Source organism: Garra rufa, chromosome 1 (assembly GCF_049309525.1).
Source record: "Garra rufa chromosome 1, GarRuf1.0, whole genome shotgun sequence".
Classification (NCBI taxonomy): domain Eukaryota; kingdom Metazoa; phylum Chordata; class Actinopteri; order Cypriniformes; family Cyprinidae; genus Garra; species Garra rufa.
Window position 1 is genome coordinate 35,944,264 of NC_133361.1, and position 27,246 is coordinate 35,971,509.

The 27,246-nt window shown below is 36.0% G+C and overlaps 1 protein-coding gene across 1 annotated transcript; it reads right to left on the minus strand.

The window, feature by feature from the left end:
- Positions 1-1,535: 1,535 nt before the first annotated feature.
- On the minus strand, positions 1,536-26,938 carry LOC141325542 (cytokine receptor-like factor 3). Its single transcript, XM_073834331.1, has 8 exons — positions 26,865-26,938; positions 17,582-17,710; positions 9,710-9,917; positions 8,245-8,332; positions 2,798-2,975; positions 2,492-2,714; positions 2,043-2,181; positions 1,536-1,815 (listed from the first exon to the last, which is right to left on the minus strand). Exons 2-8 carry the CDS (start codon positions 17,696-17,698, stop codon positions 1,560-1,562), a joined length of 1,209 nt encoding a protein of 402 aa, XP_073690432.1. The 5' UTR covers positions 17,699-17,710; positions 26,865-26,938; the 3' UTR covers positions 1,536-1,559.
- Between the last annotated feature and the right edge of the window lie 308 nt (positions 26,939-27,246).

The window sequence follows — 27,246 nt, forward strand, 5'->3', positions numbered from 1 at the left end:
AATAGCAGCCAAATAAGCTAACAACCCAGCTGCTGTGATGTCTGTTAATCAAAGAGCACAAGAAAAAAGAGGAAACCAACTTTTGTAGCTTTAAGGATTTAGTATTTAGTTAATAACTTTATTCAATTTCTGTGTAATTTCTACTTGCGAAGGCCACAGGTAAATAATGGGCTTATGCAAAGATTGTTTTAGGTTCACTTAAATTAGAAGTTGTTATTTTTTTGAAGTTTAATAAATGTTAAAATTGATAGCTCTCAGTTATACTGTAAATGGCTATAGTTAATGGTTATATATTAGGAAAAAAAGAACAATTTCCAAGAGACATCAGTAATATAGTAATACAACTACTTGAAAATCCGCAATCTGAGGGTGCAAAAAACCCTCAATATTGAGAAAATCACCTTTGAAGTTGTCCAAATAAAGTTCTTAGCAATGCATATTACTAATCAAAAATTAAGTTTTTTATATATTCGCAGTAAGAAATGTACAAAATATCTTCATGGAACATGACCTTTCCTTAATATCAGGGTTTCTGCAGATATGAACAAGTGAAATTTAAGACTTTTTAAGACCTTTTTAATACCACCTTATATGAAATTTAAGACCTAAACCTGTAATGGAAATAGATATTATATTACATGCATATGTGATACTTAATGTGTTTAATGTAAAAAGTAAACAAAATTTCATGGCTGTCATAAATTAAATTTATTACTACGATATACAGTGAACTTTCCATATCAGCAGATACTATTCCACACAAAATATCCCCATAAAAGTACCACTAGAAATATCTGATGTAAAAAAAAAAATTCTGAAGCGAATTTATGCGTACCTTTGAAATTTATTTTATGAATTTATCAATAAATTCTAAATGTCTGTTAGCAGTGAGATTACATAATTTACACTGCAAAATTAAAAGTGAGATTAATGTTTTAAATACATTTATTGATTTATAAATATATATATTAGAAATGTTATATAAATACTGCGATTCTGTCTGAAGACGCAGTAACTTCCACAGAGGGGGAAAAAAATCTACAGTTGTTAGCAACTGGCCTTAGCCAAGCCCAGTATCACTAAACTTGCACTTCCTCATAGCTAAAAAATTAAATCCATTTTACTTCTGCGGTACAATCCGAGAGAGACTCGCGCCAATAACAGAAAGCTGATTGGCTATTGCATGCTGGTCTCATTTGTAGTTTAAATTCAGCAAATTATATTTGGAATAGTGAAATAAAGAACTACAACACCACGGAAACAACAGAAAGAGAATTTAGATGAGCATTAGAGGTAGCGTTACATGGACATCGGAAAAATAAGACCTGTGTAAAATTATTTAAGACCTAGAACAGCGAATTTAAGACTTTTTAAGGCCTAAAATTTTGATTTTTAAATTTTAGACTTTTTAAGACTTTTTAAGACCCCGCGGAAACCCTGTAATATGCTAATGATTTTTGGCACAAAAGAAAATTCGATAATTTTGACCCATACAATGTATTTTTGGCTATTGCTACAAATATACCCATGCTACTTAACACTGGTCTTGTGGTACAGGTTTACATATTATATATTGACATTATCACTTTTAATATGCCCGTAAACTGTTGTAAATACAATTTTTTAAAGTCCTGGATCTTCAGAAAAGCTTGTGCTTGTAAAGTAAAGTCTCTGGAGTTTAATTCTATTGTCCTGCTCATACCATTAGTGGAGATGCAGACAGCCTGATCCCTCTGCAGTGAGTCTGTGTCAGTTCTGCTGTCCGCACACACACCCAAACTGTCACGCTTATCAGTCTGTCCAGCAGCTGTGATCCTGCAAACAAACAAGTGACAAAGCCAAAAATCAGACCCACAATGACTGAGACATATGATAAGCCTGCTGATATTTGTTACTGTAAAAATTTGTGATGATTCTGCATCTTTCCGTTGTTTTGAATAATTAATTGCTATATGCGTAATATGATCTTAGCCTATTTATAGCGCTCTACTTTCATATATATCTGCTATGAGAATATGTGGCAGAATGAAATGCTGATGTACTTGAAGGTGAGGGTCTGGCCACAGAAGTAGGTGGGGGTGTTGGAGTACAGAACACCTCCGTGACCAGGCGATGAGTCATTGCGCATGGCGATGTTCTTCCTACTGCTTAAAATGTAACCATCCACGCCTGGAAGCCATTCTGCAAACACACAATAGCATTCATGAAACATTCATATTTGCTTGAGGTGTTTTAGAAAAGACTTCCATAGAAATTCTGTCATTAACTCACCCTCAAGCAGTTTTAAACCTGTATGAATTTCTTTCTTCTGTTGAACATAAACAAGATATTTTGAAGAATGTGGGTAACCAAAAAGTTGCTGGTCCCCATTGACTTCCACAGTATGGAATAAAAACTACTACTTAAGGGTGAGTAAATGACAGAACTTTAATTTTTAGGTGAACTATCCTAGTTTAACTTTAGAAAATGCTAGGTTTCATTCAGTCAGTACCGTGGGGTGCGAGAGTGGTGTAGCCGGTCTGCGGGATGCTCCACGGGCTCCATTCGGTTCGGCCCTCTCCTCTGGCACACACGCGAAACAGGTGGTCGATGTGTGGGTCAAGATGGAGCACCAGGAACTCGGTGTCTTTTCCAATGTACGCGTCCTCATACTGAGAAGAGTTACCACGACGGTACTGCAACCGGTAGTCTTGAGGGGTGAAGTCATCGTCCACCTACGCACAAACAGTAGGCATTACTAGGAGGGTCACGAAAATGAAAATGTCTGATGGACTTAAACATGGGAGGCCAGACCAACCTTACACCAGCGCACCAGCACACCGCCTGGTCTCTCCACCAGCTCCTCAATCTGGACAGGCGGATGAGAGGCCACGCTGCCATGGCGAGCCACTTGCGTACGAAACATATGCAGCAAAGAGTCGTCCAGCTGCGCAGACAGACATGGCACGTCCACCAGCACAGGTACCTCAGGCAGACTGAGGACACATCGTGACAATATGTATTTAGATATACAGTCGTGGCCAAAAGTTTTGAGAATGACACAAATATTAGTTTTCACAAAGTTTGCTGTTAAACTGCTTTTAGATCTTTGTTTCAGTTGTTTCTGTGATGTACTGAAATATAATTAAAAGCACTTCATACATTTCAAAGGCTTTTATCGACAATTACATGACATTTATGCAAAGAGTCAGTATTTGCCGTGTTGGCCCTTCTTTTTCAGGACCTCTGCAATTCGACTGGGCATGCTCTCAATCAACTTCTGGGCCAAATCCTGACTGATAGCAACCCATTCTTTCATAATCACTTCTTGGAGTTTGTCAGAATTAGTGGGTTTTTGTTTGACCACAAGTTCTCAATGGGATTAAGATCTGGGGAGTTTCCAGGCCACGGACCCAAAATTTCAACGTTTTGGTCCCCGAGCCACTTAGTTATCACTTTTGCCTTATGGCACGGTGCTCCATCGTGCTGGAAAATGCATTGTTCTTCACCAAACTGTTGTTGGGTTGTTGGAAGAAGTTGCTGTTGGAGGGTGTTTTGGTACCATTCTTTATTCATGGCTGTGTTTTTGGACAAAATTGTGAGTGAGCCCACTCCCTTGGATGAGAAGCAGCCCCACACATGAATGGTCTCAGGATGCTTTACTGTTGGCATGACACAGGACTGATGGTAGCGCTCACCTTTTCTTTCTAAAATTACCGGTCGCCGCCATCTTGAATTTAGTCACGATAAGTCGAGTGACGAGCAGGAAGGAACTTATCAGGTTATCAACTTATCAGGATGTAGTTTCCTTCGTGCTCGTCACTCGACTTATCGTGACTAAATTCAAGACGGCGGCGACCGGTAATTTTACTAAGGGGAATGTCTGTATAAATCTTCTTGTAATTAAACTACCAGTGCTTTTTCTGAGTTCTCAATGTCTCGTTATAAATGTCAGGGCCCTTGGAAGTCTACCAATGAAGTGTGGCGCTACTTTGTGCCTCGTAAATGGTGTAAAACAGTGATTTATTTACATGGCTAGTCCGATGCCCTATTCACCCTCATTGACAACCTGATGTTAGCATCGGCTAACTAACGCCAGATTTCGGACTGCAGTGGACAAGCCGAGATGAGCAATGAAGGGTAAGTTCACACTCGGTATCATGATTCAACACACTTAAGCAGCAACTTTTCCAATTTCCAGTATTTATGTAATTCTCCAAACTTCTGGCCACGACTGTGCTGCATTTGTTATTTTTTATTCATTTGATTTATTTTTAAAGGGATAGTTTAGCCAAAAATGAATATTACCACAAGATTTACTAACTCTATTTGTATATGACTTTCTTCTTTCAGATGAATACAATTGGAGTTACTTTAAAAAATGTCCTGGCTCTTTCAAGCTTTGTAAATGGGTGTCAGGATTTTTTTTAAGTCCGAAAGTGCGTCCATTCATCATAAAAAGTACTCCGGAGGCTTAATAAAGGTCTTCTGAATTTAACCAATGCGTCTGTAAAATATCCATATTTAAAACTGTATAAACTGTAATCTTCCACTAACTGTCATACGTGCGTCCACGAGAGAGTGGCGTTCCAGCGGATGAGAACCAAGTTTTGTTAACAGCAAAGGAAAACCAGTCTCCTCTTGGCTTCTATCGAATTCCTCTGACATTTTCCTTTACAAAACCTTGTTTTGAACTTCCAATTCGTGACTGGTGTTTTTTACTTAGTGAACAAACTCCATCGCACACCTGCAAGTGATAGGTGCGTAGGATAATAAGACCAACCAGGTAGATCGTTTCAACAGACAAGCAATTCCCGCACACTATCGTAACTTGCAAAGAAGTAATATTTATTGACACATCGTGTGACCGAAACGTTGTGTCAATAAATATTACTTCTTTGCAAGTTACGATAGTGTGCGGGAATTGCTTGTCTGGTGTTTTTTACTTAAAATTATAAACAGCCATTCACTGCTATTAAAACGTTAGGAAATGGTAGGATATTTCTTTTTATATAACTCTGATTGCATTTGTCTAAAGGAAGAAAATCATATAGCTCAATGATGGCTTGAGGGTGAGTAAAGCAAAGCATCATTTAGTACTGGGCAATGATTAATCGCAATTAATTGCATTCAAAATAATGTTTTTCTTTATATAATATATGTGTGTACTGTGTATATTTATTATGTATATATAATGACACACACATACAGTACATATTTTAAAAATATTCACATGTGTATGTGTATATATGTATGTGTGTATATGTGACCCTGAACCACGAAACCAGTCTTAAGTCGCTGGGGTATATTTGTAGCAATAGCCAACAATACATTGTATGGGTCAAAATTATTGATTTTTCTTTTATGCCAAAAATCATTAGGATATAAAAGAGAAGTCCACTTCCAGAACAAATATACAGATAATTTACTCACCCCCTTGCAATCCAAGATGTTTGTGACTTTTTTCAGTCAATAAGAAATTGTTTCTTCAGGAAACAAAATTCAGGAATGATCTCTATATAATGTCAATGTCAATGGTGCCCCCAAATTCGAAGGTTCAAAATGCAGTTTAAATGCAGCTTCAAATGTCTCTAAAAGATCCCAGCCGAGGAAGAAGGGTCTTATCTAGCGAAACAATCTGTCTTTTTCTAAACAAATTGACAATTTCAAATGCTTGTCTTGTCTAAGTCTACGTGAACTCAGTTTTTTTTTCTGGCCAATACAGTTAGGGTATTTTTGTAAAAACTCCCATCTCATTTTCTTCCCCAGAGTTCCGCAGACTTAGACAAGACGAGCATTTGAGGTTAAAAAGTATTTAAATAGTCAATTTGTTTTGAAAATGGCCGATAGTTTTGCTGGATAAGACCCTTCTTCATCAGCTGGGATCATTTAGAGCCCTTTGAAGCTGCATTGAAACTGCATTTTGGAAGTTCAAACTTCAGGGCACCACTGAAATCCATTATATGGAGATAATTCCTGAAATGTTTTCCTCAAGAAACATAATTTCTTATCGACTGAAGAAAGAAAGACATGAACATCTTGGATGACAAGGGGGTGAGTAAATTATCTGTACATTTTTGTTCTGGATTTGGACTTCTCCTTTAAGTAAAGATCATGTTCTATGAAGATATTTTATAAATTTCCTACCATAAATATATCAAAACTTAATTTTTGATTAGTAATATGCATTGCTAAGAACTTCATTTGGACACTACATTTTCTCAATATTTAGATTTTTTTTGAACCCTCAGATTCTAGATTTTCAAATAGTTGTATCTTGGCCAAATATTGTCCTATCCTAACAAACCATACATCAATGGAATACTTATTATTTAGCTTTCAGTTGATGCATAAATCTCAATTTAAAGAAAATTGACCCGTATGACTGGTTTTGTGGTCCAGGGTCACACATATATTCAGATAATTTATATTATATATAATAAAAAAAAAAAAAATACATGCATGGGGGTGTATGTATAAATACTAGTGGTGGGCATAGATATTTTTTTTTAATCTAGATTAATCTCACTGTAATCTTGGAATTAATCTAGATTAAAATGGCTAATTTGAATTCTGCCGAAGGCATTCAGAATATGTGTGCTACCCAAATAATGACTAAAAGTAAGTCTTTGAGAAAGGGTTTCTCAAGCCAGGTGGCGCATTAGACCAGGGGCTCATCTCCTGTTTCCAAAATGCATTACAAACTGCTTGACAATTGCATTTACAACACAATTAACTATACAAACTTGTGTAACCAACTATTCCTACACCGCATGTACTTCTGCATAAAAGGCTGCGCGAGTGCGTGTTGCAGTTAAATACACAGACGTGCACGGGCATGGATATCTGCGTGCACAGTCTTCGGTTAAAGAGGAGAGGCTTTTAGAAGCGTCAATTCAGTTGTTGCATATAGTTTAATGTCTTTATATCGGGATTATCAAAGTAAATTATAACTCACGCACGTGCCCCTAGTTAAAAGGGTCTAGCAACGCCCCTGCCCTGAAGCAAACCCGGCGGCTTCATAGCTGCATCCATGTTAGCACGTCTCGTTTGATGTGGTAATTTCACAGTAGGCATACACACAGGTTCAAAGACTCGTTCTCGCCCCCTACAGTGCAATTCGGCTAGGTATACATCCGCGCTAAAATATCAAGGTGAAAGTCATCATAGCTTACGTAGAATAGACCCAGCTCCCAACCCAACTTTGAGAATAGATTAACGGCGATATTTTTTTTTATCGCCCGATAAGAGTCTCACGTTAACGCAGCACAATAACGCCGATAACGGCCCACCACTAATACATACATATTAAATATACCCAGCACACACACATACATTATGTACAAAAAACCTTTATTTTAGATGCGATTAATCACGATTAATCGTTGCCCTGCACTATTATCATTATCTTTATAGTTTGCGTTATTTGTGTGAATGGGTGTGACGACCTATGTGCGTCATCCCTGAGTTGAACTGGAATTCTGTATAGTTCTCTTTTGTTAATAAATTTTGCATATTTTTGGCACTTTTGTGTGTGTCCCTGTCTTTGTTACGTCCTTTTGAGCCATGGGGCGTAACAATGGGCCTTTAGTGAGGAGTCAACTGCTCCTCAGATTTCATTTTCACAAACTGAGGGATGAGTCATTATTATTTCCTGTTGTTTATGTTCTCTTATAATGAGGCTTAACTGACAAAATTAATATTACAGATCAAAAGGACCATTCTAAATCATCTTCTAAAAGGCTAAAACACTTCCTGATTAAAGTGTTTATTCTAAAATACAAAAGTTACTATTTAAATGGCATCCAAAATGCCACAATTATTGCTGTAATGACTCTAGGCATGTTAAAACCTGATCCCATGGTACATTTTAATCATGTAAAATGAATCATAACTAAATCAGCATGGTTTTATAAAGCTAAGCTCGGGTGATTCAGCACACCCCTGCTGGTACGCTTGCCATCCCTCCATTAAACTTTGTGCAGATGCGTCACAAAACACAAAACAGATGAGTCACAAACCCAGGCGTTAGTAAAGGTTAGGTGACACATTTTATTATTATTTTAAACTAGTGCTTTGAGTAATTATGTGAATACTGTCTTCTGAACTCCAGGAAAAGAAAGCTTTGCTTTCTGTGTTCTCACGGTCTCCATGTGTTCAGTGTTTCTAGACACAAATTGAGAGTGACAGTGTGATATCAAAGCTCTTCTCAATTCACTCAGCCAGCTGTGGTTTGTTAAGTGAATGAGTCTGTGTGCTCCTCACCTGTCCAACTGGATTTGCAGGGCTTTCTTGGTGAAGCTGCCCAGCTTGTCCTCCTTCTCATTTATTCCACAGCGGATGGCAGCCTCCCCTGAAGGGACAGTCATATTATTACATTCAGAACTAAATGTTAGGGGCAGTAAAAAATTAAACTGTAGTCAAAAGTTTACATACACCTTGCAGAATCTGCAATATGTTAATTATTCTAGCAAAATAAGAGGGATCATGCAAAACGCATGTTATTTTTTGTATTTAGTACTGACTTGAATAAGACATTTCAAATAAAATATGTTTACATATAGTCCACAAGAGAAAATAAAATAATTTAATTTATAAAAATGACCCTGTTCAAAAGTTTACATCCCCTTGATTCTTAAAATAGTTCACTTTCAGAACAAAAATTTACAGATAATGTACCCACCCCCTTCTTCAGTCGAAAAGAAATTATGTTTTTTGAGGAAAACATTTCAGAATTTCTCTCTATATAATGTACTTCTATGGTGCCCCCGAGTTTGAACTTCCAAAATGCTGTTTAAATGCAGCTTCAGAGGGCTCTAACTTTTACAATGTACATACTTTTTAATCTCTACACAGAGTACACACAGAGCTAGACAAGATGAGAAATTGAGGTTAAAAAGTATATAAATTGCAATTTTGTTTAGAAAATAACAGATCGTTTTGATAGATAAGACCCTTCTTTCCTCGGCTGTGATCGTTTAGAGCCATCTCAAGCTGCATTTTGCTGCATTATATGGAGAGAAATCCTGAAATGTTTTCCTCAAAAAACATAATTTCCTTACGACTGAAGAAAGAAAGACATTAACAACTTGGATGACAAGGGGGTGAGTACATTATCTGTACATTTTTGTTCTGAAAGTGAACTACTCCTTTAATACTGTGTTGTTACCTGAATGATTAACAGCAGTGCTTTTTTTTTGTTTAGAGATAGTTGTTCATGAGTCCCTTGTTTGTCCTGAACAGTTAAACTGCCCGCTGTTCTTCAGAATAATCCTTTAGGTCCCACAAATCCATTGGTTTTTCAGCATTTTTGTGTATTTGAACCCTTTCCAACTATAACTGTATGATTTTGAGATCCATCTTTTCACACTGAGGACAACTGAGGGACTCATATGCAACTAATACAGAAGGTTCAAACGCTCACTGATGCTCCAGAAGGAAAAACGATAATCAAATTGCTTTTGTTCAGCTATTTATTAAGCAAATGTCCAGCCTGATTTTGTATTATATCACTGACATAGTGCTACACAAGTAACTGACTGCTGATTCTTGTCTGGCACAGGGCTAAATCAAATTTTCTGATTTGATAAATACATCTCATAACAAATTATGGTCTTTACATACTTTTTTTGCTTACATGAAATCAGATTAGCGTGACTGTAGTTGAAGAATGACTCTAGCCCTAACAATGACCTGCCAGACTCTGTTTCCATTGATCTGACAGACTCACCCTCTCGGAGCAGCTCATCAGCCGTGCTGACTCCATGCTCAATGAGCTTCTGACAGTCATCTAAAGGACTGACACTGTCCAGCTCGATGTTGTCCACCTCTTGCAGTAGAGTGTTCAGCCTCTCTGTCAGCAATCGACTCACCGCCGTCTGCAGCTCCTGAAAGTGCCTCTGCAGAGCCTCACGTGTCTGACTGGCACTGCCGCGCACCTGAACACACACATACACACAGACAAGATTTACACTACCAGTCAAAATTTTTGAACAGTAAGATTTTTAATGTTTTAAAGTCTTAAGCAGTTACATTTTGAAATATTTCTATTTAAAAGAACTGCTTTCTATTTGAATACATTTTAAAATATAACAGCAAATCAGCATATTCAAATGATTTCTGAAGGATCATGTGACACTGAAGACTGGAGTAATAATATTTTCAAATAGAAAGCAGTTGTAAACAGTAAAAAAAAATCTAACTTGTACTGTTTTTGCTGTACTTTGGATCAAATAAATGCAGGCTTTGTGAGCAGAAGAGACTTCTTTAAAAAAACATTCAAAATCTTACTGTTCAAAAACTTTTGACAGGTCGTTTACATAATAATCTTCATTACATCAAACTTTTGAAGACAGTTGAGGAAAACACTTCCTCTGTATAGCTTAATAAATGCGCATTTCCTTAAACCACAGGCTAAAAAGAGACACTGATTTTAAGAAGTAACTTCAATCTAGCGCACTATTCAGACAGGATTTGTTTTCTAAACTAAGTTTAAATTACAAATGATAGACAGATGGCATTTCAAAACTGATATTTTACTCAGGATGTTGATGAAGTTGTACCAGATAGTACAAGAAATTGATTTATAGTTATGTTAAATTAGAGAAGTTTAAAAAAAAAAAAAAAACACTATTATTAAAAATTTGTTAAAACTATTTTTGAAAGACGCATTTAATGCTCACCAAGTCTACATTTATTTGGTCAAATTACAGTAAAAACAGCAATTTTGTAAAATATTATTACAATAAACAACTGCTTTCAATTTAAATAGTCTTTTCTGCTCACCAAGCCTGCCTTTATTTGATCCAAAGTATAGCAGAAACAGTAAAATTGTGAAATATTTTTACTATTTAAAATAACTGTTTTCTATTTGAATATACTTTAAAATGTAATTTATTCCTGTGATCAAAGCTACATTCTCAGCATCATTACTTAAGTCTTCAGTGTCACATGATCCTTCAAATCCTAAGATTTGCTGCTCAAATTATTTTTAATCTAAAATAAAAATCTTTTGTAACATTATAACATGTCTTTATCATCACTTTTCATCAATTTAAAGCATCCTTGCTAAATAAAAGTATTAATTTCTATATCTATAGATCATATTACTGAATGGTAGCGTTTAATGTTACAAAAGCTTTTTATTTCAGAAATGCTGATCTTTGGATCTTTCGATTCAAAGGATCCTGAAAATAAATGAACTCAACTCTTTTAAATATTAATGACAATAATAAATAAAATGTTTCTTGAACAGCATATCAGCATATCAGAATGATTTCTGTAGAATCATGTGACTCTGAAGACTGGAGTAATGATGCTGAAAATTTAGCTTTGATTACAGGAATAAATTACATTTTAAAATATATTCAAACAGAAAAAAGATATTACTTCATTAAATAATTACTTCATTAAATAATACATGATTTGCATGCAAAATACAATTCTACTGTTATAAAATACAAATACTATAAAAGTAAATAAACCAATTTATTTAGAAGTGTACATTTAGTCATTTACGTAATAAGGGTGGCATATACCAAATATGGGAATCTCTGGTATCATCTGTGTAAGTCACGTAAATGTGCCACAGTCTTGTTTTGTACATGAAGTGAAGGTCTGAAAGCGGAAGTGGTGAGAAGTGAATGGCACATTTCAATTTTCTTGATGCATCTTTCAGACTAGCTACTTCACCTTCAACAAGATGGAGCCAAGAGTGACAGGAAGCCTGGCGGTTTTCGATGTAAAAAAAAAAAAAAAGAGAGAAAAAAAATAACAGTTCCTCTTGTGAACATGAAACTTGCGCTTGCAAAAGAAGCTTAGCTTGGCCCCTTCAATGCCACGTATCAATGAACATTTGTATTGCGGTTCAACTAATTATGGTCCACTACACTATAGCTTAAAACCTAGTGAACTATCACACAAGCACTCTTCACACTGACATAAAAGGAGATGTTAAAACAAAATCACGCTCTGTAATTTAAAAAATTCTTTGAGTCATATTTCTGGAACGAGGAAAAGTCTCATTCCCTTATAATCAGTGAAACGCAACGCAGCCCAGGGCAAAAACATGTTGACAGAAACACACACACAACAGACCGCAGTGCAAACGTGTTGACGATTTGCACCATGGAACTCGACAGACTGCCGTCACAGTGTGTGTAGGTAGAGATAACACCCCTGTCGTCCAGGAAGTGGGAAGAGAGTCTAAAATAACACAGATAAAGTGGCGCAGGATAAATGGATGAAACCCAAAAGAGACGGTGTTATTAATCAACCCTAGTGGAAAGTTCCAGACTTCGCTTTGTTTGCAGCGAATGCAGGAAATGCTTTGTCCAAAGACGTGCATCGTTCCTCATACGGTGAAGGCTTATCAGGATCAATCTGGACATTTCGAGCCAGGACAGAATCCTCTGCCTAAATATTGTCATTCATGACAATGCACTGTGAGGTGTGTGTGGAGGGTGGAGGCAGGAGCTCGGGGCTCTGCTGCTTTGGGTTTTGGAATGGGGGAAATTAGATGTGCTGACTCCCCATCACAGGATGTTAAGACTTAGCCTCTTCCCAGAGATTCAGTTTTACCATCCTACAAAATTCTTTACAACAAATGTGACCCTGGACCACAAAACCAGTCTTACGTAGCACGAGTATATTTGTAGCAATAGCCAAAAATACATTGTATGGGTCAAAATGATCATTTTTTTCCTTTTATGCCAAAAATCATTAGGATATTAAATAAAGATCATGTTCCATGAGAATATTTTGTAAATTTCCTACTGTAAATATATCAAAACTTTTTTCATTTGGACAACTTAAAAGGCAATCAACCCTCAGATTCCAGATTTTTAAATAGTATCTCAGCCAAATATTGTCGGATCCTAACAAACCATACATCAACGGAAAGCTTATTTATTAAAAAAAAAAAAGACCCTTATGACTGTCCAGGGTAACAAATGTATAAGGTCAGATGCACACTGACACACATGGACACTATGGGTGGGAATCAGCAGGGAATTGGCCAGATACATTGATATCTGGGTCACAGTAGAATAATGTTCTTGTAATTCATTATGTTTAGTGCAATATGACTCAAAAGTATATTTTTGATTCTTGTTCTGTTGTCCCTGAGCAGGAATAATAATATTAATAATAATAATAATAATAATAATTATTATTATTATTATATTTATTTAATACGACCCCAGATTTATGTTCAGAGTTCATTTTCATCTGTAGTCCAGACAATAATAATAATTATATTTATTTAAAACGCACTATCAACAGTCAATGGCTGCCTGAGATTTAGGTAAAGAGCTCATTTTCATCTTAAGTCCAAATAATAATAATAGTAATAATAATAATAATTTATTCAGTAGTCCCTGAGCAGGATTGTTAAGTAAATTATTAAATAAATAACATAAAATGTGAAAAATGTAAATATAAATTTACAATATTAATAATAATTTATTCTGTAGTCCCTGAGCAGGATAATAATAATAATAACAATAACAATATTATTATTATTATTATTATATATTTATTTAATATACACTACTGACAGTCCATGGCTGCACCAGATTTAGGTACAGAGCTAATTTTTCTCTTACGTCCAAATAATAATAATAATAATAATAATAATAATAATGATAATAATAACAATAATAATAATGATAATAATAACAATAAATTTACTTCAAATCTTTTTATTGGTCTTTTGTGGGACAATACAGTTTGAATAACAATAACAAGGTGATCAATAGAATATTGTCCATTATACAACCTTTCTACGATTCACTCATTCTTAACACAGATAATAACAAATAAACAAATAATAATAATAATAAATAAATAAATAAATAATAAGTACAGAGTGGAATACAATAAATATAGTTAACCAATAAGTCAATAAGTGACCAAAAAAAAAAAAAAAAACCTAAAACAACAACAACAAAAAAACCTTCTAACAGATATTTAATATTACATGTTGCCAGTTACAGGTGCACAAGGTAGGCCTTTAATATAGTCTAAAAAGGGATCCCAAGTCTTATAAAAGGATTTAAGTGAGCCAGAGAGTGAACATCTTAACTTTTCAAGTCTGATAATAATAAATTTAATTAAATAAATATCATAATTAAATAATAATTCAATAAATATAATTATTATTATATTTACTTAATATGCACAATCAACAGTCAATGGCTGCCCCAGATTTATGTACAGAGCTAATTTTCCTCTTAAGTCTAAATAATAATAATAAAAAAATAATAATTTATTCTGTAGTCCCTGAGCAGAATAATAATAATAATAATAATAATAATAATAATAATATTTATTATTATTATTATTGTTATATTTATTTATTTATTTAATATGCACAAATCAACAGTCAATGGCTGCCCCAGATTTAGGTACAGAGCTAATTTTCCTCTTAAGTCTAAATAATAATAAAAAAAATAATAATTTATTCTGTAGTCCCTGAGCAGGATAATAATAATAATAATAATAATAATAATAATAATAATAATAATAATTATTATTATTATTATTATTATTATTATTATTGTTATATTTATCTATTTAATATGCACAATCAACAGTCAATGGCTGCCCCAGAGTTAGGTACAGAGGTCATTTTCATCTTAAGTTTAAATAATAATAATAATAATAATAATAATAATAAAGATATAAATATATTTATTTAATACACACTATAGACAGTCAATGGCTGCCAAATATTTAGGTACAGAGCTTATTTTCATCTTCTAAATAAGTCAAGTCTAAATAATAACAATAATTATAATAATTTATTCTGTAGTCCCTGAGCAAGATTGTTAAATAAATTCTTAAATATTATAAAATTAAAAAAAATGTAAATATACATTTTTGATGAAGAGCTACAGAGTTACATTTAATCTGTAGTCCTTGATCAGGATTGTTAAATAAATAAATAAATATAAAATGTGAATATCATAATAACACAATAACGAAAAAAAAAAATGTAACTAAAAATATAGGTTTTTGCTGAGAGAACACCAATACAGTATTGTGAAGTAAAATATCAGGATACTTTGATATTGATTTGGATCTGAACATGCTGATTTATGCTATTTTGTTTCAAACATGCCTTAGGTTTGTAAACAGAGGCCATTTGTAGGTTTTAAGGAAGCCTCAGTGACTGAGACCTAGTGTAACAACTTAAAGAGGAAGTAGACTAGAAACAGCTAATGTGAAACATACAACATCAAACTGACCAGGAAGCTTCAGTTCTTTTAATACATGAGGAATCTCAACACAGATGAGCCTCTACAACCGGAAGCTAAAAGTAGTTCTACTCATGCAGAAAAAAAAAAGTGTAGTTTGACCCACAAATGTTGTGTCCTTGCTGTGAATTACAGAGCATGTGATATGATCATATCAGATGGGATGCACATATGGGATCTCCCTCAGACAGCTGCACACGCTGTGAGGTTAATCACAGTACTGTGGGGCGTCATACAATCACTAGTCAATGATCCCAAAAATTTGGTTTAATTCTCTGTCCTGCGCAGGATGTGAGAAGCAAGCGCTCTTCATTCTCTGAGTTTACTGTCTCATATGAAGAGCAGGAAATTACAGCCTTGTTTAGACTCTAAACGAGGCATTCTGGAAGGTGGGGGGAGGAGGAAGTTGGGTAAGATGCCAGAAGCCAAGTCTGAAGATAACAGCGAGCAGCAGGCCGGCTTTACATCCTACAGCCACCCCGGGAGACGTGCGGCATGAATCAGCCCTTCTGTGCTGACCAACCGGCTTCCTGGCATAGAGGATCCGACTCACTTCATCCGACAGCGGGAGTATCATTTACCCTCGCTCTCTCAAAAACACCCACATGTCGCTTTATTTGGTTACTGTGTAGGGAACCACTCCCTTTGTGAAGCTGAATTGTTTCTGGCGTTTTCAACTGTGTTTGATGATGTTGTTGTATTATTTTAGGCAATAGTGCATGCTGGGTGAGATCAATAGCAATTTCATTACTGTCTCTATGGGTTTGGCTTGACTGTAACAATGTGTCCTAACCAGACGGGATGAGATAAAGAGAAAACGGCCATCTCTTCCATGTAAATCTGTTTTTATCATGTCTGGCCATGACTGAGACAAGAGATAAGAGATAACACAAATGAGATGGGATTTTATTTTCTAATACTTCTGTTTCTATTTCTGCCAGGGTTGTGTGCCATTAGGAACTGAACTGAGAATAAATAGCTAACTAGCTAGAATAATTTTATTTATTTTATATTTTATTTAATTAATAAATTTAGAAATAAATTATAATTTTATTTATAGAAAGATAGATAGAATATTTGATTTATATTATATTGAATTAATTTAGAAATTAATTATATTTTTATTAATAGAAAGCTAGATAGAGTATTTTATTATTATATTTAAGTAATTTAGAAATTTATAAAAAAAAATATTTATAGATAGATAAAATATTTTATTAAGGTTATATTTTATTAAACATTTAATTAATTTAGAAATTAATTATATCTTTATTATAAATAAATAGAATATAAATAAAATATTGTGTCTATTTTATTTAATATGTAATTAATTTAGAAATTAATTATACATTTTAAATTTATTTATAGATAGATATATAAATATGTAATATAAATATTATATATATATATTTTTTTTTCTTTAATATTTAATTAATTAATTTAGAAATTAGTTATTAATTTATTTATAGATAGATAAAACATTTTATTTAAAATTTGATTAATTTAGAAATAAATTATACATTTTAAATTTATTTAGATAGATAAAATTGTAAATTTATTTAATGTTTAATTTTATTTATAAATAGCTATATTTCATTGTTTTTCATAATTTTACAACTAGTGTTGTTTTATATATATTAAAAAGAAAATATATATATATATATATATATATATATATATATATATATATATATATATATATATTTGTTAATTAAAATAAAGCAGAAAAACATATGTATAACTGAGTAGTAATTTTTGTTAATTGAAATAAAACAAAATTAAAATAAAAAAGTATGCATGTTCCTATATTATAGTATTTATTAACATTTTTATTAATAGTTTTAGTATTTTTATGTATTAAAAATAAATAAATTGTTTTTTAATTTTTTTTAAATACATAAAAATACTAAAACTATTAATAAAAATGTTAATAAATACTATAATATTATATAAATAATATAAAAAAAAACACTGACTAATTTTATAGACCAAGGTGGAATAACAAAAAAAAATTAATGTGGTAAATTTCACTTTTTCACCAATTTCACAACTCAACTTTTTCTGAGGTGTCACCAATTAAATTAAACTCAAACTTATCAATTGAAATATAGCCAATTCTTAAATTCTGAACTTTGGCCAACCCTGATTTCTGCAGCGTCACACTGGGTTGCCCTGCTCACTGTGAAATATCACAGTTTTAAAACACTACCGTGTTACTCATATATACATTCTGATTGGCTGTTATTGTGTCACGCTGCACAGCAGTTTTGGTGTGAACTGACACATTGCTTGTTGTTGAAACCTATTTATTCTTTCAGTAGCAGTGCGGAGAGTCACAGCCGTACCTGTTTGCGTGCCTGGCTGAGTCCATGCAGTCTCTGCTGTAGCTCGCTTCTGTAGTTCTGGGCTGCTTCGATGCTCTCCTTTGCCTCCTGCAGCAATGCCTCTGCTTCTATTGACATCCTTGTTGACCTCTGCCAAAGCACAAATATCAAGGTAAAGTGCATGAAAACATTTTCATTATCAAAGATAACTTTACTTAGACTGGATATCATTTATGGGGTTAGAAAACATTCAAGAGAAAGGCTAAAACCAAAACACGCCCATTTCGGAAAATGTCATGCTAACAAAGCTAAAATAATAAAAACAGGAGCATGAAATTCCACACAGGCCGAAAAACAGAGTCATGCTCATAAAAAAATTTAACAGCAACTTCATGAAACCATCAGCCCATCGTTTCCACGTCATGTGGATGAGGAAGCGTGTTTTGAATCATAACTACGCATTCACAGCCTTATCTGTTGAAGTTCAGCACAAGAGGATGATGCAGTCGCGTACAGTTATGACTAAAAGGCTCAGAAGCTATAAGCTTGAGAAGCCACATCCATGTCAACTGCCATAGCAGTGCAAAATCACAGGAGTCATGGAAATTAATCACTGGCCTGAAGCCTTCATATATACACACTGCTTTGCGAAAGTATTCATACCCCTTTTATACATTGTTACATTTACATTTACATTTACATTTATTCATTTAGCCGACGCTTTTATCCAAAGCGACTTACAATTGGGAATACAACAAGTGATTCATCCTAAGGAGGCAGATCAACATAGGAAGTGTTCAAAAATACCATATATCAGGCGTTGTTAGAAGAGTGCAGGCTAGAAGGAGAAGATCAAGAAAGAGAGGAAAAACAGGCTAGAAGGGAGGATATTTTTTTTTTTTTTTTTTTTTTTTTTTTTTTTTTTTTTTATTGAGTCAGATAGTGTCGAAAAAGATGGGTTTTCAGCAGTCGTTTGAAAGCTGTTAAGGAGTCTGCATTCCGGATAGGGGTGGGAAGATCATTCCACCAGGCAGGAACGTTGAACGAGAATGTTCTGGACAGTGATTTAATACCTCTCTGTGGTGGTACAATGAGGCGTCTTTCACTAGAGGATCTCAGTCTTCTGGAAGGAGTGTAGATGTGTAGTAGTGAATGGAGGTAGGCAGGTGATGATCCGGTGGCTGTCCTATAGGCCAGCATCAGTGTCTTGAATTTGATGCGTGCTGTAACCGGTAGCCAGTGCAGGGATATGAAGAGAGGTGTAACATGGGCCTTTTTGGGCTCGTTGAAGACCAGTCGTGCTGCTGCATTCTGAATCATTTGTAGAGGCTTGATTGTACATGCTGGAAGACCAGCTAAAAGAGCATTGCAGTAGTCCAGCCTGGAAATGACCAGGGCCTGGACGAGGAGTTGTGTAGCATGCTCTGTTAGGAAGGGCCTGATCTTTCTGATGTTGTACAATGCAAACCTGCAAGATCGAGCGGTCTTAGCTATGTGGTCTTTAAAAGTCAGTTGGTTGTCAAAGATAACACCCAGATTTCTGGCTGAAGTTGATGGGGTAATTGTTGATGAACCTAACTGGATGGAGAAGTCATGCTGTAGAGATGGAGTGGCAGGAAAGATAAGGAGTTCCGTCTTTGCTAGATTGAGCTGTAGATGGTGTTCCTTCATCCATGCAGAGATATCCGCTAGGCAACCTGAGATCCGTGCAGCTACCGATGGATCGTCTGGTTTGAAAGAAAGATAGAGCTGTGTGTCATCAGCATAGCAATGGTAGGAGAAGCCATGTGCCTGTATGATGGGGCCCAGAGATGTAGTGTATATGGAGAAGAGGAGAGGTCCAAGAACTGAACCCTGAGGAACCCCAGTGACCAGTTGATGAGTTTTGGATACCTCGCCTCCCCAGGCCACTCTGAAAGACCTACCAGAGAGGTAGGATTTGAACCAGCGAAGTGAAGTCCCTGTAATACCCAGCATTGAGAGGGTGGACAGGAGGATCTGGTGATTCACAGTGTCAAAAGCTGCAGATAGGTCCAGCAAGATGAGTACCGATGATTTGGACTCAGCTTTTGCCGTCCGCAAGGCTTCAGTGACAGACAGTAGCGCAGTCTCAGTTGAATGGCCGCTTCTGAACCCTGATTGGTTAGAGTCCAGTAGATTGTTCTGTGAGAGGAATAAGGATAGCTGGTTGAAAACAGCCCGTTCCAGTGTTTTTGCTATGAATGGAAGGAGGGAGACAGGTCTGTAGTTGTCTATGAGTGAGGAGTTAAGTGTAGGTTTTTTGAGCAGTGGGGTTACCCGGGCCTGCTTAAATGTAGTGGGAAAAGTGCCTGTGAGAAGAGATGTGTTGATGATGTGTGTGAGCGCCGGTAGGATTGTAGGGGAGATTGCTTGGAGAAGGTGTGAGGGGATAGGATCTAAAGGACATGTCGTCGGATGGCTGGAGAGGAAAAGTTTGGTTACTTCTGCCTCCGAGCAAGGACAGAAGGAGAAGTGGGGGGTTCCAGCCGTGATTGTGGTCAATTTTAGTTCCTGTATGTGTGGAGCTGAGAACTTATTATTGATCGATGTAGTTTTGTCTGTAAAAAATGTGGCGAAATCATCAGCTGTTATAGAAGTTGTGGGAGGTGGTGGAGGGGGACAAAGCAGTGTATTAAATGTTTTGAAAAGGTTGCGTGCGTCCGGGGAATTGTTGATCCTGTTGTGGAAGTATGAAGATTTGGCTGTATGTACTTGGGTAGCGAAAGATGAGAGCATAGACCGATACATACTGAGGTCGGATGGATCCTTAGATTTGTGCCATTTTCTCTCAGCTGCCCTAAGTTTGGAACGATGCTCACGAAGAACATCGGATAACCAAGGGGTTGTCGGAGCAGATCGTGCTGGCCTGGAGGAGAGAGGGCATATAGCATCTAGACAGGAGGTAATAGTGGAGCATAAGGTGTCAGTTGCTGCATTAGTGTCCAGGGATGAGAAGTGAGTAGGAGAGGGAAGGGAGGAGGATACTAAAGAAGAAAGATGGGAGTGTGAGAGAGAGCGTAGGTTTCTTCTAAAAGTAACAGGTAGAGGGGTTGGGAGTGCACAAGTAGCAAGATGTAGGTCAAATGTAATGAAGAAGTGGTCAGAGATGTGTAGGGGTTTGACCACAATATTGTCTGAAATACAATTTCGCATGTAAATGAGATCAAGTTGGTTGCCAGATTTATGAGTGCATGTAGTGATAACACGTTGTAGATCAAATGAAGCTAGAAGTGAATTGAAGTCAGCAGCATAGGGTTTGTCAAGGTGAATGTTGAGGTCCCCAAAGACTAGAAGTGGGCTGCCATCCTCTGGAAACGAGGACAGCAGCCCATCCAGCTCTTCTAAGAAGATGCCAAGTTGAGTAGGAGGGCGGTAGATTACCACAATGTGGAGTTCGATAGGAGATGTTACAGTGATTGTATGAGATTCAAATGAACTATAATTGCATAGAGGAGAATGGGTTGAGTATTTCCAGTTGTTAGAAATAAGAAGTCCCGTCCCCCCACCCCTTCCAGTCTGACGAGGGGTGTGAGAGAAGGAAAAGTTATTAGAAAGAGCAGCTGGGGTTGCAGAGTCTTCTGGACGAATCCAGGTCTCAGTCAAGCCTAGAATGCTCAAACCAGATTGCACAGAAAATGCTGAAATGAAGTCAGATTTGTTGACAGCTGATTGACAGTTCCAGAGTCCAACCGTGAAAGAGAAAGGTTCAGTGGAAGAAGTGTCGATAGGACGCAGGTTAGAAATATTGCGTCGACGTGTGCGTGTGATATTAGTGCGGTGTGAAGAGACCACCGGAATGAGTTGGAAACACATGATAGAGGAGGACAGAAAGAAGAGTGAAATAAAGGAGAGGAGTACTTAAGTGCGTTGTCGGTGTCGTTGCTCGGAGAAGTCGCGCAGGAAAAGTCGCAGTCTTTACTCTCGTCGGTCTTCACGCGAGGAGGCTGAACGCTTCCGCTGACGCTTCAGCGTCAGCTGTTCTGACGCAGTTAAATAGACAACCAAACAGTGCTTCAATGATAAAAGCTAGGGACGCCTCCTAGGCTCAGTGAGCCGCGAATGTCTCGCCCGCACGCAAAATGGCTCAATCGAAACTCAAAAAGCAACAGCTTCGCACTTGTAATAGCTCCAGAAGGGAACGATATGACAAAAACAAAAGCTTCCCTTGGCCGTACGCTCAGTTATCAATTTTAATGATTGCAATAAAAACTAGAATTTAAAGCAAAAACAATCGCAGGACAAATAACAGAAGAACACTCCTTTTCTAACAGTGAATAGATGTAAATAAAACAAACGAATAATTAAATAGAACAACAGAGTACTTTAAGAAGCAGCTCAAAATTAATATTAACGAATAAGTGAATAGAAACTACAGAGTGCGTTTTAGAAGCAGCTCAAATTTAATATTAACCAATAAGTAAATAGAAACTACAGAGTGCGTTTTAGAAGCAGCTCAAATTTAATATTAACCAATAAGTAAATAGAAACTACAGAGTGCGTTTTAGAAGCAGCTCAAATTTAATATTAACCAATAAGTAAATAGAAACTACAGAGTGCGTTTTAGAAGCAGCTCAAATTTAATATTAACCAATAAGTAAATAGAAACTACAGAGTGCGTTTTAGAAGCAGCTCAAATTTAATATTAACCAATAAGTAAATAGAAACTACAGAGTGCGTTTTAGAAGCAGCTCAAATTTAATATTAACCAATAAGTAAATAGAAACTACTTTTAGAAGCAGCTCAAATTTAATATTAACCAATAAGTAAATAGAAACTACAGAGTGCGTTTTAGAAGCAGCTCAAATTTAATATTAACCAATAAGTAAATAGAAACTACAGAGTGCGTTTTAGAAGCAGCTCAAATTTAATATTAACCAATAAGTAAATAGAAACTGCAGAGTGCGTTTTAGAAGCAGCTCAAATTTAATATTAACCAATAAGTAAATAGAAACTACAGAGTGCTTAAGAGAACAGCGGCTTAAAATTAATACTTAGGAATAAGTAATTAAACAGAAACGACAAAGTGCTTTTAGCAGCAACTCTAAGTAACGACCGCCTAGTGAAATAGTATTAAAGTAGACACTTACGCGCCGTCGTTCTTTCTCGTCTGAGGACTGAACTCACTTTCCCGCAGTATGGAAAGTAAGCAAACTATTTAAGCAGTATTCTCGCTAGCCACGCCTCCTAGGCTCAGTGAGCCGCGAATGTCTCGCCCGCACGCAAAATGGCTCAATCGAAACTCAAAAAGCAACAGCTTCGCACTTGTAATAGCTCCAGAAGGGAACGATATGACAAAAACAAAAGCTTCCCTTGGCCGTACGCTCAGTTATCAATTTTAATGATTGCAATAAAAACTAGAATTTAAAGCAAAAACAATCGCAGGACAAATAACAGAAGAACACTCCTTTTCTAACAGTGAATAGATGTAAATAAAACAAACGAATAATTAAATAGAACAACAGAGTACTTTAAGAAGCAGCTCAAAATTAATATTAACGAATAAGTGAATAGAAACTACAGAGTGCGTTTTAGAAGCAGCTCAAATTTAATATTAACCAATAAGTAAATAGAAACTACAGAGTGCGTTTTAGAAGCAGCTCAAATTTAATATTAACCAATAAGTAAATAGAAACTACAGAGTGCGTTTTAGAAGCAGCTCAAATTTAATATTAACCAATAAGTAAATAGAAACTACAGAGTGCGTTTTAGAAGCAGCTCAAATTTAATATTAACCAATAAGTAAATAGAAACTACAGAGTGCGTTTTAGAAGCAGCTCAAATTTAATATTAACCAATAAGTAAATAGAAACTACAGAGTGCGTTTTAGAAGCAGCTCAAATTTAATATTAACCAATAAGTAAATAGAAACTACAGAGTGCGTTTTAGAAGCAGCTCAAATTTAATATTAACCAATAAGTAAATAGAAACTGCAGAGTGCGTTTTAGAAGCAGCTCAAATTTAATATTAACCAATAAGTAAATAGAAACTACAGAGTGCTTAAGAGAACAGCGGCTTAAAATTAATACTTAGGAATAAGTAATTAAACAGAAACGACAAAGTGCTTTTAGCAGCAACTCTAAGTAACGACCGCCTAGTGAAATAGTATTAAAGTAGACACTTACGCGCCGTCGTTCTTTCTCGTCTGAGGACTGAACTCACTTTCCCTGTTATGTTGCTGCCTTATGTTAAAATGCTTTAAATTACTTTTTTCCCCACATCAATCTATACTCCATACACCATAATGACAAAGGAAAAAACAGGTTTTTAACATATTTGCAAATTTGTTCAAAATAAAAAACTTAAATGATTCCATTGCAGTATTCAGTATCTCGGACAGTTGAAATTTAGCTCAGGAGCATTCATATTGCTTGTAGATATTATCACACTTCGAGAGAAGATAACCTGTCGCAAATTAATTTGAAAGGGTATGATTTGAAAAGGCACACGTCTTAATAAAAGGTCAAACAGCTGAAAATGCTTATCAGAGCAAAAACAAGCTCTGAGGTTAAAAAAACCTGTCTGTAGAGCTCAGAGACAGGATTGGATCAAGCCACACATTTGGGGAAGAGTTCAGAAAAAAAAGGTTCACAGAAGCATGTTGTCTCAGTTACCCTTAATGGAAGTAGGTAGAAACAACCAGGACTCTTCCTAGAGCTGGCCTCCTGGCCAAACTGAGCAAGTCATGGAGAAGGGCTTTGGCTAGAGTGGTGACCAAGAACCTGATGGTCACTGTAGTTGAGCGCCATATGTGGAGATAGAAGAGGCTGGTCTGATGAACCTCAATTCAAAGCATCATGTTTGAAGGAAACCAGGCACTGCTCATCACCTTAAGAGTCTCATCTCAAAGGTAAAGTGTGGTGGTACCAGCAAAGACTGAAGGACTCGTCAGAGTAGAAGGAAAGCTCAATACAGCAAAATATAGAGATAGCCTTAATGAAAACACAGTCCAGAGCATTCAGAACCTCAGACTGGGCAAAAGGTTCACCTTTCAACAGGACAATGACCCTAAGCAAACAGCAAGAATAGCTTATAGACAACCAATCAAATAGACAACCCGATGAAATATTTCTGGAGACACCTGAAAATGTGCCTCTGCCCCCATCCAAGCTGACAGCTTGAGAGGTGAAGAGGTGAGGAGAAGAATGGCAGATAATTGCCAAATGTTAATGTGCAAAGCTTGTCACATCATACCCAAAATGACTTGAGGCTGTAAAGGTGCTTCAGCTAAGTACAGAGTTAAGGGTATGAATACTTTTTAGTTTTTAATTTTTATAACATTTACAAAGTTGTAACAATTATGTTTTTACTTTGTCAGTATGGTGTATGGAGTGTAGACTGATGTGGAAAAAAGTAGTTCAAAGCAGTTTGACACAAGGCAGCAACGTAACAAAACATGAAAAAAAAATGAAGGGGTATGAATACTTTCGCAAGGCACTGTATATATCGAAAACAAGAGCTGACGTGATGTGTGTGCTATAAACTCACACTACTAAATTAAAACGGTGAGTCAAAGAGCACTGCTGTGTCTGTTTGTGCTACTTCAGGTATAGCTAACAAATCTGTGAACAACCCCAAAACAACAGATAGTGTTAGCATCGAAAAGCTATGCGTCCTAAACAAACATTGTTATTTTGGTGCAAATTTATTTTTGAATACGGCTGATAATTCTAAAATAATTCTTTGCCTAGTGTTTGCTCTATTGACGGCCATTCACACCAAGGATGATAATGACAACTATAACACAACTATAATGATAAAAACACACTTTCAGGAAAAAAAAAAAAAAGTACAAAAAGCTTTTACTGGGATGGTGCCTTTTGGGTTCACATGTGTACCTAAAGGGTTAATGCTGGTAACTTTAAAGTACCTAAAAGGTTCAAAAGTGTACCTTTCAAATAAATTCTCACGTCTTTACTGATCCGTTTTAAGGCATGCTACAATAAAACCACTTCCGTTGAAGATGAAGTGAAAACAACTGCACTCTTCTTACATGTGCCCATGTGGCTTAAATTCACAAGCATGACTGAACCTACCCTGAACCAAAACTACAAATCAACTTCTGTACAATAGTGTCTGTGTAACACTGGTGTCATTGTGCAGAAAGAACAGCTGCCTATTTGTTGGTGCGTGTACGTGAACACAAATACTGGACAGGTGGATCTGCAGCAAGCTATTCAGTTTACCCTTGTTTAACACAAAGATGCTGACCTTAGTGCACGGAGCAAAGAATGAACCTGTTATTAACTCTCGAAAACAATCTTTCATCTATACATCTATGAAAGAGAGACCTAAATACCAAAATGTGACCTGCACCAACAAGCCTTCGAGTTTCCACACTCATCTACCATGATCAACAGCTAAAAAAATGTTATGAGTTGCAACAGCGGGATATTTAGCAAATTTTGACATTTCGTGATCAAGGCGAAGGGAGGGGTTCACCAAAATCACTGTCTAATCCTGTGATTTAGCAGCAGGGATCTCATCCAGACTGGGGTTAGTAATCTAGGCAAAGAGCATTAAGACAAGCAATTACATTATCTAGTGCTCTTCCAGAATCCTTTCCCACAAGTGAATTCATCAGGGAGTACAGTGGAGGACTGGCTAACTTTCAGAGGGACACGAATGACCTAGATTCAAAAAAATCTGCTGCCAAAAGACAATGTTGGGAATTCCAGTGTGAGATGTCTCTGATATGAGGATGATGAGTCCTACTTCACAATCTGTGACCGTTCACTGATAAGGGCCATGGTTTAACGGGCCCTTCTATTAAGATGAAGTACATAAGATGCATTTAAACAACAACAACAAAAAAAGTCAGCTTTACAGTTATGCTCTTACATAAAAACGTGTAACGTTATTCCTCTACTGGTCTAATCCAAACATAACAGGACAGTTAAGTAAAATGCAGTCTCTATGGGCCACACTGATGCATCATGCACACTCAACATGTTTATACATGTCCAAAATAGTAAAAATTAAAGTCAGATAAGAGAAGAGCAGTATAAATATGTAAATAACTAAAAAAATATCTAATTTCAATATCAGCTATGAAAAACAACTAAAATGTTTAGCAATTATTTTCAACCGCAAAAGCTCAAAAGCAGCAGGCTCTTCTATGTGGATCGCCACACCAACACTCATCACTTTAACTCATTACAGTAAGTTCTTCAAAACTGTTCCACCCATAAACCTGCTCACGAAGAGACAACATCTCTAACTTAGCGGTGAAACATATACTGTAACAAAAACATATGCTATTATTAAGCGATTTTTCCTGTATTACCTTATGCGATCCTGTCTTGTGTCATATTAACTTCTGCCGCGGAGTTCCGCCATTGACGCCCTGGCAACAGTAAAGAGCTAGAGGCGCATATTTTCACTTTGATACAAACCTGTCATCCAATCAGATGCCGCATTGCTGTGTTTTCCTCCTGTCTGCTGTCAGTTCCAGCCAATCAGATGATTGAACCTCTCTTGGCCCCGCCCCATCTTTTGTTAAAAACCCAACGCGCATGAAGGCGTCGGCCTAGAGGTCCTTTGGCGTCAAACAACAAGTGAAGGTAACTTTGTGTTAAGCACAAAATGATAGCTGTTACCTTGCAGATATTTACTAATTATGAACGGTATCAAATCCCAAGACTTACAGAACGAACATTTACAACTTA